This window comes from Pteropus alecto, unplaced genomic scaffold, assembly GCF_000325575.1.
Source record: "Pteropus alecto unplaced genomic scaffold, ASM32557v1 scaffold288, whole genome shotgun sequence".
Taxonomy (NCBI): Eukaryota; Metazoa; Chordata; class Mammalia; order Chiroptera; family Pteropodidae; genus Pteropus; species Pteropus alecto.
In genome coordinates, this window is record NW_006442124.1 from 831,725 (window position 1) to 846,078 (window position 14,354).

Consider the following 14,354-nt stretch of genomic DNA (forward strand, 5'->3'; position numbering starts at 1 on the left):
TATAATGTTGGTGTAACTTGTTAAATTTGAAGGTTATGTAGTTCATTCTTTACCTCATATCACACATAAAAATACATTTTCAAAGAATATAAAAATAAAACCACAAAAGTAACATTAAAAAATAAAGATAAATTTTTATCTAATTGTTAACCAGGTCATTTTTGGTAGAATTTTCATTTAATATTTGTGAATTTGATTTTTATAGGCTCCACCCTCATTGTAAACTGCAACATAACAGACAGGAAGGATAATACAAATCTGCGGTGCTGGAGAGTCAATAGCACTTTGGTGGATATTTACTATGAAGAATCCAAACGCATCCAAGAAGGAATTGAGTAGGTGTTCTGTTTTTCTGGCTTCTCCCAGAGCGAGCAAGAATTTCTCCATTTATGTGATTTTGGTGTTAATACTGCTTTTTGGATGGTTCTCACTGCCTCCTCATCCTTTTGACTTTGTCTTTCAAAGATCTTCTCAGTGCTGTGTATGAGCAAGCATCTGGTTCAAAGAAGTGTGAGGGGCTGATTATTCATTCCCACCATGTCCTAGTTAGAGATGAGGCCAAACATGAAGTATGGCCTTCAGGCAAGAAAATTGATTTCTGTCAGCTCCTGCTTAAGGCCAGTCTCATTCCTAGTTGGTCATATGATGAACCAGAAGCCTTCGAGGCTTAAATAGCAAAATAATAGGTGGTAACTCAGGGACTCTTGGGGGAAGCAGTATGTAATCATTAGCTGATTCAATGGTATGAACCAATTTTATGGTGGTGGAAATTGAAAGGTGTGACAGAAGACTCGTGGAGTTGGAGGACAGGAGAACTTGTGTTGGCCTTGCAGTGTAGCTAAGTGGAGAGGAAGAGAGAGAAGAAGGCCCTTCAGGGCTGGGATGGTGTCTGAAATTAGCAGAATTATACTTCCTCATCACGATCCAGATGGTAATGCAAATTTGGGACCTCACGACGCACATACCTCTTTGATTCACTCCGAGAAATACTCGTTGGGTAAAATGGCGGCCTAACGTGTCCTCTGAAAGGGAACCTTATCTTCCAGACTAAAGGTTATAAAATACATTGGGTAAAATGTGACTCATGTATTAATGATTGGCTCTTTTCTTCTACAGAACCCATGTTATTTTTCCGGAACATATTTTTTACACAGTGAACATAACCTTCTTAGAAGTGAAAATGGAAGATTATGGCCACCCTTTCACGTGCCATGCTGGCGTGTCCGCAGCGTACTTTATGTTAAAACCCCCAGGTAATGTCCCCATGGGTTACATACTGTTCAGAGTTTTCAAAATGATGGCAAAGAAACACACAGGAAAGAGAAGTGACGTTAAGTGTTTAGTTTGAGGCAGCAGAGTGTTATTAAACAGAGAAACTGGATATGAAATCTAGGGAAGAGCTGATGGAATGTCTGACGATGCTCTTGCAGTGAGGCTGTGACTTTATTGTAGCATATTTTGCGCCATTTTAATATATATCGAGGTTTTAGGTACTGAAATTCTAGCACACAGAAGTGTTCCTTTATGAAACCTGATGGCTCAACTTTTAAAATCACATGCTTGTGCTTTTTCAGCTTTTAGGTTGTTTGTTAAATGTAATTTGATCTGAAAATTAAATGTTTATGTATGTTTTTATCATATAACTTTGTAAAATTACCTATAGAGGCTGAATTCTGATATTTGAGCAGGAGGCCTTCAAATGTGGTGTGTCTACACAAGTTGCACTATTATCACTGTACAGAGCATATCGACTCTCCATTGCAGGTGATAGAACCAGAGGGTAGACAGTGATGGATGAAATCATAACCTTGATAACAGCTTAAATTATTAACATACCAAGGGAAGTGTTTGAAGCCCCCTGTAAAATGTTGACGTGTAGCTTACCAAGACAGGTTTTTCTCTTTTGATTCTATTAATACCAACTTTATTTTTCTTGGCTAGCTACATGCAAGAGAGAGGGCTTCAATTTGCCAGTGTCCCTTTACAGAAATCTGCCCAACCTAGAAGTTTGAGTTCTTTGTTTCGTAACCTAGACTGAAGATGACCAGCGTAGAATTACATGCCAGTGCTGATTTATAGACACTGACGACTTGGAAGCACTGTGTTCAGAAGGATTCTGAGGCTAAGTCCTGGCTCAGAGGAAAATCGCTGTTAACAATTCATACCTGCCAATCATGTGGGAGGAAGGGGGCTAGTTTGCCTTCTCTGTTTTAGGTCAGTTGAGAAACCCGTGCTTCACCAAGTTTATCTTTGCTCCTATCCACACTAATTTCACTTCTCACACACAATGTGTTTTTGGACTTTTCTTTTGCCTGAGTTCTTAGAAATGTTACTCTCTTAAATCTAAGCCTCTCGTCGGTTTACCTGTGGCCAAAGGTGAGGTTAAAGCTTCTCCGTTTGACTTCCTTATTTTTGCTGAAAACACATCCAGATTGTATCTTATTTAGTTTGTCTGAAGCAGGATCATTAGAAAGTTAGTTGAATTGGGTATATCCGTCTGTGAGTTTCTTGTAATCATTTATTCTCAGCTACCATCTCAGTTTAAGGCTGGAGGTAGCCTTATGGACTCAAATGGCCAAAAATATCACCCTTAGCAGGGCCTTCAATGGGCATCTGGTGTCTTAACAGTGAGTTTTCCACTTATTTAAATTTCAAAGCTCAGACTCCCTTAGAACTTATTCATTAATGTTCTGTTTCCACTTTCATCATCTTTTAGCTCATTTATGGAGCAGAGGGTATCAATACTCCTAAATGCAGTGAATGGTCAACTCAATAATTTCTAACCATCACTCCTGTCTGCTTACCAGGGGCTTCTGAATCTCATAGGCAGTGTGGGCATGGTCTTCTTATCATGGCCATTTACTATACCAAGATCCCTGAAGTGGACATGAATCTGAAGTGGACATAGGTCCTCCCAAAAAGAGGGGTGGCATTGGTGCTCCAAGAGCTGGGGAAGGGTAAAGATGCGAAAGGATGGGAGGGAAGAGAGACTCCATCTAAAAGTTAGCAACTCATGGTTCAAACACGTGGTCAGGATCAGATCGGGCACCAGTGTGCAGAGCAGAGCTACCTCTACTTGGCCGTATTGGGGCTTAATCGATGGACTGATACATTTTCAGCACAGAATGTGCTTTTACTTACTGTGCTTCATTGTGCCATGTATTTAAAGACACCCGAGAGTAGCTAGGGATGTCTTTGGCCTCAAAATGTTTGCAACATGGTGTGGCCTAGGGCAGGTTGTGATATGCTCTTTAATGAGTATTTAAAAAGTGAAAGTGCTTTGGGAATTCAAAGATAAAGTAAAGTTCTCCTCCCTACTCTCCTGAACACATACCTTCTGGTGGAGACTGAAGGATCAGGAAGGGGGCCCGTGGAGGTAGTTGTGTATGTGGCGGGTTCTAAGACTGGGGAGGGTTTCCCTTCCTTTCTCTCCTTCCCTTTTTCTAAGTCTCCGCTTCCTAGAACCTCTTTCTTTGGCAACCCAGGTTTGGACTGCGGTAAGGAAGAACGCCGTGCCATTCGTCTTCTCAGATATGTAGGAAGGATCCTGTTTCTGCAGACTTGGCCTTCCATAGGAGCTGGTTCTGCTCCTTGGCCACCTCCTGCCCATGGCTTTTTCCATATTTGCTCTCCGGTGTGCTGAGCAAGCACAGCAGGGTGTCAGCACCCTTCCTGAGACTGCAGCTCTCAGGCCAGCACCTAGCCTGTACTCTGTTGTCCCAGCAAAGATGAGGTGGGTCGGGGTGTGGCTCATGGCCAACAGAGATGGAGGCAACCGATGGCTCCTTATTTATGACACGAGTCCCACTGCTCAATGTTGAATAACTGGGAAGGCAGTTATAACAATATTACTATCAAGAATGTGCAGTGGTGTCACGTGGACTACTTTTCTAATAATGTGCTCAAGCCTCACACCTGGAGAGTCTGGTGTTGACTAAATAGGACCTGGCCATGTGTGTTTTGATAGCAAGTGGAGCATGCCATGTCTGTTTTTGGGTGATCAGGTCCTACGGAATTTCCCTCCCCAGGTTCCCAAAATTTGTTTCCTGAAATTCATGGTTCAAACCATCTTATTCTACTCCCATACCTATTACTGAACTATAAATAAAAATGTTTAAGCAGCGTTCTCATCGACATTTGGCATTTGCAATGTGATCCATGTAAGTAAAGTGTATAATCGACACTTCGTATTATTATTTTATTTTTTTTTGCTGTCATTTGTAGAGCCAGATTTTCGCGCTAGCTTGATAGGAGGGCTTCTCGCCTTTGCAGGTGTGACAGCGCTCGCTATGTACACCTACACCTTTTATAAGATTGATGTCGTGCTTTGGTATCGAAGTGCCTTCCAATCTATGAGAACCATAGAAGGTAAGTGTGGGGAAGCGGAGAAAAATGCCTCAGAATTGGTGTTTGCTCATCCACATAACCATTGTAAATATACTTGATCGTATTTTACTAGCTTGCCTTCTGTGTTGTTGGCAAATTTAGAGGAAGAAGTCTCCCTGGAATGTTCCATACTTCTGATAAATGATTTGCCCAAGACCACAAGCATTGTTCAGTCGAATCAGGCTTGCAGGCCAGTAGTGAAGGAGTGACAAAACATTTGCTGAAAGTCAGGACCAGTCACCTTCTGAGTCCCACTGCAACCATTTCAGAATGGTTCTCACACCTGCTGGTGTTTGCAAAAGAAGAGAATGTCTCCTAGGGCAAAGTGCCCTTATCTATGATGCACCTTCAACACAGTGGATGCGTGGACAAAAGTTATGTTATGGAAGACGACCAGCTGCCAATGGTTGCAGCACTCGACACTTGGTGCCTGAAAAGATTTAAGTCTCCAGCTTTTGAATTTGAAGAGAGACAGTCCTGAGTTTGAATTTGAGTTCTCTGCTTACTCCCTGTGTGATCCTAGGAAGATATTTAATTTTCTTTTCTTTCTTAGTTATGGAATGAGAGAGAGGAAGGAAGGACAAATGGAATGAAAGAAGAAAGGAAGGTAGGAAGGAAGGAAGACAGGAAGGCAGGAAGGAAGGAAGGAAGGAAGAAAGGAAGGAAGGGAAAATGATCTGCTCCTGCCTCACAGAGTGCTGTGGGGGCAATTGAGTTTAAGTCCAGGAAAGCACCGAGCAGGGGACCCTGGGGTACAGGAGGGCTCCTTATTGCCTAGAGGTCAAAGCGAGCTGCCTGTGCTGCTGTGCCTGGGAGTTTTAGTGTGTTCTGTGGATCCTGTGACCTGCCGGCACTATTCAGCACAGAAATGTCCAGTGTGGTTCTGAGACCCTGAGAAGCAAGCATTTCCTGCCTTTGTGGCTTTAACTCCAGGATATAGATAGTGTCTTAGAATGGATGTGATCTATTAAGGCCTTGATAAAAGTAATAAATCTGCTCTACAGTGCCCTGACTGGATGGAAAAATTAATAGCAGGCTGAGAGGAGTCTGTGTGGCTCACACTTGTGGAGCTGCACAAATTTATACCTTACAAGTCTGGAGACTCACAATGCTGAAAGAGCAGCGACGTGGGGAAGATGGGTGTCCCACGTGTTTTGTGAGTCTCTGTTACAGAGAAGGCCCTGTTTACCCTAAGTGCCTGCTTTGCGTATAAAAACATAGTAGTAGTTGTTGCCCATGTGTTTGATGAAACGCAAATGTTCTCACTCGGACTTTATTCTACATTAAATTTTAGAATCAAACTTGGCAACCCTTGAGCAACAAAGAAAGGAACAAATACATATACATTATTTCCATGACAAAGTTCAATTGTGGCATTCTGGTTTTGTGTGCTCAGTGAGCCTCTGGTGCTATGGACAGTCCGCCAGATCTGGAGTTTCTGTTGGGGCAGCTCCCTGCGAGCCTGCCTGTGCCTGAGTTGTGGCCTGCATATGCTGAGAAGAGACTTTAGTGTGCCATTACTTGTCTCTTCTGACACACAGATGTGAGTGGTTCGGCTGTCTTCTGTTTATTGACTGACGGGGAACTATGTTGACTTAGATGATATTTCTGGAACTCTAGCCCTGTGATGTTTGTCACTCCCTGACTCATAACAACTCTCAGAAGTGTGAGTGATGAGTGCGTGGCAAATTTGCCTGTTCGTGAGGTCGAGTTTAGCAGGAAGAGCAAAAAGGAACAGTGACTCACCCTGAGCCGGGGGAGCTGAGCAGATGAGACTTGGAGAGCCCTGCCCTCTGCTGAGCTTGGCCTGCAGCCCCAATTCAGAATCCTCAGTGGCCTGAGGATTTGGTGAGCACACTTACGGTCAGCCAGTTGTCCTCTTTTTTTTTTCTTTTCTTCTTTTTTAATCCAGCCTCACTTTTATGATTAACTTCTCGACAGCTCAGTCTATGAAAACTACCCTGTAATACCCACTGGAGTGTTGCTTTACAGTGACCTGGTGATAAGACTCAAAGATGAGTCGCAGATTCTGGTTTCATCTTTCGTCTTGCTTTCTTGGAGGATAATTTCTGATTTTTGTGGGGTAATGGACAGCAAACACAAATGAGGAGGAAAGAGAAATTGTGTCTTTTTTACAATAAAGTATTTATTCCATAGATTTGTCAGGCTTTATAAGTGATGAATAGTTACGTGTGTCTAACTCACTATTGTGTTAAAAGTCATCAACAGGCCTAGCTAAAGTCCACAAGTTCTGTGCATTGTCTAATAAGTCACAGGAGGTGCTTTAACAATTCTTCTGCCAGGTGCGCATGTGTGTACAATAGTACAAAGATCAGTTTACAAATTGGCTCGAGTGATGTGTATATGCCTCATCCTATTCCAAATAAATTTGAGGAGAATGTTCACATAGAACAGAATGATCAAAAACAAAAACAAAATAGGTACAGTGCACAAGGGAAGCAAAGGAAGAATAGTAAAATAAAGCCAGAGTAGAGGTCCTGACCAACCTTGGACAGTTTTAAAGGTGAACTTGCTTTAGAAACAAAAGCAAAAGCAATTACGTGGTTCATTGTGTGCCGTTCACAAAAAACCTCTCAGATGCTCATGAGAGCACATGGCCTTTTCTGGGACAATTTTCCAAGAAACATCTAGTTTTTTTGTAGGGAGTTTCATTTCTAAAGGACGTGATTCATTGATCCTTGTGTGAGACAAAATTTCCATGATAAATGTAACAGATTTCATGTGGTTTTTCTTCTAGTGTCTTCTATGTATTTACAGGGCTTCAACACTGAATCTCGTGCAATTCAGAGAAAGCAATTGTTTGTCTAATTTTTCTACTGGTCTAGTTTGGTCAGATTTAACATTTAGCAATATCATATCAAGAGAATGTAGGGAATTGAATTGAATAATTTTTAGGCAATCTGTCATAAACATTAATTTATGTGACTCAATTTTTACATTTTGGCCAACAGCCAATAAGGACATATGCAGATGCTTTAACAACAATAACAGGGTTGAATTTCCTCAGAAAACAAAAGGAATTTCTCCAGAACCTGAATAAGCTGTCACCCACCACTATATAGAGGTGGGCTGTGAGCTTCTGGTAGCATTACCCAGTTTCCTCAGAAACTCTCTTGGTAGGTGTATACTTCTGCAAGTTTCTTGATGAAATAGACAGTTGGGAGCTGTCCAACTCATCCTTATTTGTTGCTATTTATTGCTATTTCCTCAATTGCTATTTTAATTACTATGATTGGGAAACAAATTACCTCAAAATTTGGGGGCATAAAAAAACCATTTATTTTTGCCTGTGTATGCTGTGAGTCAGGAATGTGGAAAGGCACAGTGGGGATAACGTGTCTCAGCTCCATGATGTCTGGGACCTCAGCTGGAGGGCTGACAGCTGATTTTGGCTAGTGGCTGCTGGCCTCAGCATTTCTCCACAAGGGCCACTCGAAACAGTCTCTCTGTGTAGCGTGGTTTCTTGCTTCCAAGAACAAACGAGCCAGGGTAAAGCCATGCTTTCTTTTATGGCTATGATCTTGAATTTCTAGCATCACTTCTACCCTATTCTCTTCATCAAGGCAGCAACAGAATCTCTGCCCAATTTTAAGGAAGTAGAAATAGGTTCCACCCCTTCATGGGGTGTGACAAAGGTCTGAAACAGCGTGTGGGGCTGGAAATATTGTTGGGGCAATTTCTGGAAAACACAGTCTGACACAGTTGCATAGCACTCATCAGAGATAGACTTTGTGAAGTTTCATGCTTCCAGTTCTCAACTGTACCAGAGGGAGTGGTGGACTTGGATTTGAATCAGAGCTGTGCATTTACCAGCTGGGAGACTGACGAAATTACGCAGCTTCCTTAATCCCTAATCCCTAATCCCTTCCTTAATCCCTAATCCAAGGATAGACATGTGATCCTCACAGTTGACACTGAGAGGAAAAGCCATGAAAGGCTGGCGTGCAGTGACCTGAAAGAACCCTTCAAAATGAGTGGGCTGAAGCAAAAAAGCAAAATGGCTGCAGCTTGATCTTTTGCTATATTGGTCAGTGTTACAAATTGGTCATTTCAAAATGATGAGAACCCATTGCATATTGAGAACAAGTCAGGAAGATTTATTTCTGCTCAAAAGCTTAGTCAGAAAGAAAAAAAAAATGACCAAAAAAATTGGAAGCAAGAGAGGAGGCACTAGCGGCAGGGCTGGGGACAGAGATAGTGATGAGCCTAGATGTTTGTTGTGATACTAAGGCCAGGAAATACTGCATTTACTTGGCAGGTGCCACTATGAATAGGGTACCAATCTAACCAACGCTTTATCATAAAATGATAAATATAATCCTATTTTTAAATGGGAAAATTTAATTCCTTCCTAAAAAGTTTTTGAAACATAAATATTTTATGAATTTTTTTGTCCTATTCCCTCCCTGCCCTCTATATATATACACAATACACACACACACACACACACACACACATCTTTGTGAATTTTTTTGTCCTATTCCCTCCCTGCCCCTCTATATATACACAATACACAACACACACACACACACACACACACACACACATATGTGTATAAAATCTCCTGGCTTTAGAAAGTCACGTGTACGACATTAAATTATATGCAGAAAAATATTCACTTATGGAGTGGTAGTCTAGCATAGTGACATTTAAAGCATTTCATGAAGATGTTTAGCTTGGTTGAGTTTTTGCCGACTCTAGACACAACTTAGTCTTTAGTCCCTTTAGCAACTGCCTAGGACCCTGATTTATTAAAAAGCTGAATCTCTTCGTGATCTAGAACTTCCCTATCCACTACATAGATGCCACATTTTTGATTCTCTGTAAAATCAAGCTCCATTCAGACATTTGGCAGTGCTGGTGGAGACCTCCTCTGCAGCAGGTCCTGTAACAGGTGTTGAGGGTAGAGCAGGAGCCAAACAAAGTTCTTACTCTCACACAGATTCCTGTGATGACAGGGAGTGGGAGACTGAAAAAGAGTGTGCATACATGTGTGTGCACCTGCACATGTGCGTGTGCATGTACTTTTATTACTATTTCCCACAGGATGGCCAGGAATGATGAGCAAAGATGTGGAGGTTGACAGTGGTTGGAGTGAGAATCGTGGCTATGTGTAAACTCTAAAGTTCTGTGCACATTTTAACTACTCTTATTTAGACAAAAACTAGAAGAACACAAGACTTTGCCCTCTTTCATTAGGCTGAGAACGACTCCTCTCCGAGTGTGTTCATCAAACAAACTTCCATAAAAGTGAATAGGAGAGGCTAGCGTCCCTCTCCACTTCCTGTTAGGTTGGCTTTACATTTCCAAGTAGCCTGGAGTTCGAACATCACATTTTCCAATGAGACGCCCACTCAAACCTCCTAGCCTTGCTAAAATTTCTTGCTCATTCACATGACCCCTGAGCAGGGCATACATACACATACATACACATATCCCTTTCACACCCTTTCAAGCTTTTTCCCTTCATGGCCAGTTTACTCTCCACTTTCAGCCCCTCATTTTTTTTTCCCCTAAACTCTCCCCACCCTTTAAAATTCAGGAGCTGTCTCATGTTCTTTGTGAGTTTTTTTCCTAAGAACTCCAGAGTATAGGGAATTTTCCTGTCTTTATGTCTCCTATTCATTCAGCCATTTGTTATCTTATAGACCTTGGATTGTTTTTATTTCTACCTCTATGAATGATGGTCCTAATTAGGTCTTGTGTGCTGTCCATGTGTACACTGGCGAGGGCAGTGGCTGATCCTTGTGGTTGCTCAGTCAGCAGTCGCTCATTCTGACAGTGATGACATGTGTGGTTGTGTTCGACTGCTCAGTACTGCCCAGATGATTCCTGGAGTCTGCTCAGATGCTTGGCCTCTGTACAGAGTGGTGTGAATTGCAGCGATGAAATTCACTGGTGTGTCTAAATTGTGAGATTTGGCCTATTTTTCCTGGCGCAGTTAAGACAGTATTCCCTTGCACAGGACCCGTTGAGGAAGACATTGATGGAGACTCTTGCTTTCAATTCTTGTTTTCAGCCACCTCACAAGAGTAGTATAACAGAAATGAAGAATGCCTCTGATGGAAGGAAAGATATTAGTGACACTCGACTTTTCAGAAACCATGCAAGCAAGAAGAGAGTGGAGTGAAATATTTTAAGTGTTGAAAGAATGAGATACTGAGTGTGGCAATGCTTGGCACTGCGTCAGCCATCTGGACACTCTGCTCTGGTGTCATTGACCCAGGCAAAAAGGACATCATGGCAACAGCTCAGATTTTCACTTTGTTAGTGTAAGAGAATTTGGTAGGAATAATTCCATGAGCTTGTCCCATTTATTTTTTCAGACGGGAAACTGTATGATGCATACGTCTTATACCCCAAGCCTCAAGGTGAAAGCCAGAGCCATCGTGTGGACACACTGGTGTTAAAGACCCTGCCTGAGGTGCTGGAGAAGCAGTGTGGATATAAGTTGTTTATATTTGGCAGGGATGAATTTCCTGGACAAGGTATGTTTTAAGTGAAGTGAAAAACAACGAATGAATAAAGAGTAAAGAAACCTCTTTCTTCGTCCACTTTATAGATGATGGGGGCTCTACTGGCCTTCCCCATGGTGCCACGGGGAGTCTTTCTCCTCCCCAGCCCATAGCCCCTGTGCTGAGGAGGTTGGGGCCAAACTCTCCACTCTCAGTAGGCTCATTCCTGCAACAGAATAGCTGGGATCCTGATTGAAATAATGTGACTCTCATTTTGAGTAACGATATAGTTGACCCATTCACATGAACAGGTGCCAGGTGCTGTAGCCTTGGCAAAGAGATTGAAATGTTCACTAACCATCACGTCTTTAAGACTAACTGCTAAATATTTTTTGTAGGTTCGAATATGTAAATCAGCTCATATTTAACACTGATTTTACAAAACTCAAGCACCCAACCCTTCCCTACCTAAATAAAATAGAAGTTATGTGTTTATTTCACCCATTTAATAGGGGTATAGCTTTGGGCAGTGCAGTTAACATCTCTGAACCTCAGCTGTCTCATCTGTCAAATGGGGACAAGAACCCTTCCCTGACTTGGACGAGAGAGTTAAATGACTTTAAACCTGAACAGGTGCTCAGTTCAGGTTTACACACTCAGTGGACAAATGTTTTCCCTTTGAAGGTGATACAGTAAATGGCAGAAATCTGAAATAAACATCCTTTCTAGTTGTCAGGAAACCAAGATTACTACTTCATATCATTTGATAGTGGCTTACTCTGGGTCATTTTTAAAGTACTTTGGATTTGTAGGCTGTTCATATCCACAGTGAGACCACAGCTATATCTCACCCACAGCTTCTCAAATTATAAAATTATCTTCCATGAGGAAATGAAACTTAGATATAGTGCTTGACATAAACATGTGAAATAGCTCCCATTTCATAAGCATATCAACATTCATCCATTCACTTATTTAACAAACATTTATTGGGCACCTGCTGAGTACTAGGTAATGCTCTAGGTCCTAGAAATATTAAAATAAACCAAAGAGAAGAAGAGCTGGCTTTTGGGGAGGTTACAGCCTGTTCTTATAGACTAAGTATAAAAGGGATCTAAAACTTAATCTTTATTTCTCAGAAAGTTTTATCCACAGCTGGATAGTTGAAGAATTCTCCCTTCCCCTCCCTATGAAATCATCAGGGTACGTTACTGGTTTCAAGTTAGTCCTATAAATCCTGGTTATTTAAATAGCTATAAAGCACAAGAGGAAAACAAATAAAAATTAACATGACATTTTAACTAACTACATTTTTCTTATCCTTTTAAAATCTATTTCTTTTTTTAATGTGTTCATCATATTCTTTCAGACCTTCAGTTGAGTCTGGGGATACAAAGCTAGGCATGGTAAGATCCTTGTTCCAAGCAGTTTGCCACCTGTAGGTGGAGCTGGTGGGCCTAGGAAAGTGACATACCAGTGACTAACCATCAAAACATGTATGTGATTCATGAACGTAGAGGACCAGTTTTTTAGGGGAAGTCAGGAAGGATTCACAGAGGGGATGATAAATGTTACAAACAAGCAAACAAACAAGCAAGCAAACAAACAAACAAACAAAACTCTCATTAATCCATTCCAAAGTCATATTTATTCTTAAGTCCTTTCTCAGCACCCATTTCTAATATGCTCAAGAACGTTAACGATCTGGGCCGTTTTCTTCATGAGATCTTCTGCATCTTCTTTCTTTATTTACAGCTGTGGCCAATGCCATAGATGAAAACATTAAGCTGTGCAGGAGACTGATCATCATCATACTTCCCAGATCGGGAACTATGGGCTTCGACCTATTAAAGACCATGTCAGAAGAACAAATCGCAGTCTATAATGCGCTCATCCAGGATGGGATGAAGGTCATTCTGATTGAGCTGGAGAAAGTCAAGGACTATACAGCCATGCCAGAGTCAATTCAGTACATTAAACAGAAGCATGGGTCTGTCCACTGGAGTGGGGACTTCACAGAGCAGTCGCTGTGTGCAAAAACCAAGTTCTGGAAAAAAGTGAGGTATCGCATGCCACCAAAAAGGTTCCCACCATCTTCTCCTGTCCAGGTGCTGACATATACACTTGGCGATCTCACTACTGGCGAGTGGAAGGCCAACGCGGGCTTCATCACCCCATGATGGAGAGTTTGTCCTCGTGGAGTAGCTCACAGTTGGACAAAGTGCATTGCATTTGGGCCATCTGCTTGAGGCTTGCTGTTGTGTACTTGTGAGTGGGAGTCTGTGTCTATTTGCTTATTTTGATCAGAGCTACTTCTTCAGGGAAAGACACCACTTCCCCAGAAGGCCCTTATTAACTTATTGGCTCTGCACACGTGAACCTTTGCTGAACATGAGCTAGATCAAGCGTTTGAGCCCCTGCGGAATGGGACATATGGCATTGTAGACTTGCAATTCAGATGTCCGGAAGTTTAGCACACAGTGTGGCACCCGAGAGACCAGGTATGGGAGCCTGGGTAGTCAGAGGACAGCAGGAGTGCAGTCTGAGGTCTTGGGGAGGCTGGCAAGGATAGCGGCACTTTTTAAATGCCTGACCAGTGTCCACTGGGCCCTGGTCCTCAGAGAGTATTTGCTAGTCTATGAGCCCTTCTTACTCTTTAGTGTAAATAAATAGCTGTGACCATGGTCTTAGCAAATTGATACTGCAAGCAACTTAAGGTCATCTAGAACAGTGGGGACCAACAGTGGTGACACTGGGTTGCCCCTTAATCACCCTCTTGGTGGGGCCCATCCTTTGGAAGATTTTATATATCAAACCAAAATGAGTTGTAATCACTTATTGTTCCAGCTGGCGTATATCAGCCCGAATTCTGAGCAACACGTGAGAGACACGGTCATCACCTGAGATGATGTCATTCTAGTCCAAGTAAAACAAAATGACCTTTCAGTTAGCCAAGGCACCCACGTCACAGGTCAAGTTATGATTTAGCAAGTCGTGAAGGTTTTTGGTACTAAAAATCAGCTGTAAACTCTTACCAGGACTTTCAAAGACCCTAACATGAGGAATTTCGATATAGCCCAACTCTCATTCTGTCATTGAGGACACCGAGCCTTACAAAGTGGACTGCTATGGGCAGAATGTTTGTGTCACCCCCAAATTCACATGTTGGACTCTAACACCCAATGTCTTGATATCAGGAGATGAGGCCTGTGGGAGGAAATTAGGTCATGTGGGAGGAGACCTCATGAATGGAGTTAGTGCTCTTACAAAAGAGACCCCAGAGAGCTCCCTCACCTCTTCTGCCGTGTGGGGACACAATGAGAAGTCTGCCACCTGGAAGAGGACCCCCACCTGACCATGTTGGCACCCTGATCTCAAACTTGCAGCCTCCAGGACTGTGAGAAATAAATTTCTGTTGTTTATAAGCTCTCTGGTCTATGGCATTTTGTTCTAGCAGCCTAAACAGTCTAAGGTATGGACCTAATTGCGGGG

At 42.2% G+C, this 14,354-nt stretch overlaps 1 protein-coding gene across 1 annotated transcript in view; it reads left to right on the forward strand.

Annotated features, from left to right (window-relative positions):
* The window catches only part of IL1RL2 (interleukin 1 receptor like 2), a 37,044-nt gene extending 24,002 nt beyond the window's left edge, over positions 1–13,042 (forward strand). Inside the window, exons 6-10 of the mRNA XM_015596271.1 lie at positions 206–335; positions 1,117–1,253; positions 4,225–4,368; positions 10,734–10,895; positions 12,618–13,042. Of these exons, the coding sequence (XP_015451757.1) occupies positions 206–335; positions 1,117–1,253; positions 4,225–4,368; positions 10,734–10,895; positions 12,618–13,042 (998 nt within the window). The remainder of the gene's footprint in view (positions 1–205; positions 336–1,116; positions 1,254–4,224; positions 4,369–10,733; positions 10,896–12,617) is intronic.
* Positions 13,043–14,354: the final 1,312 nt, after the last annotated feature.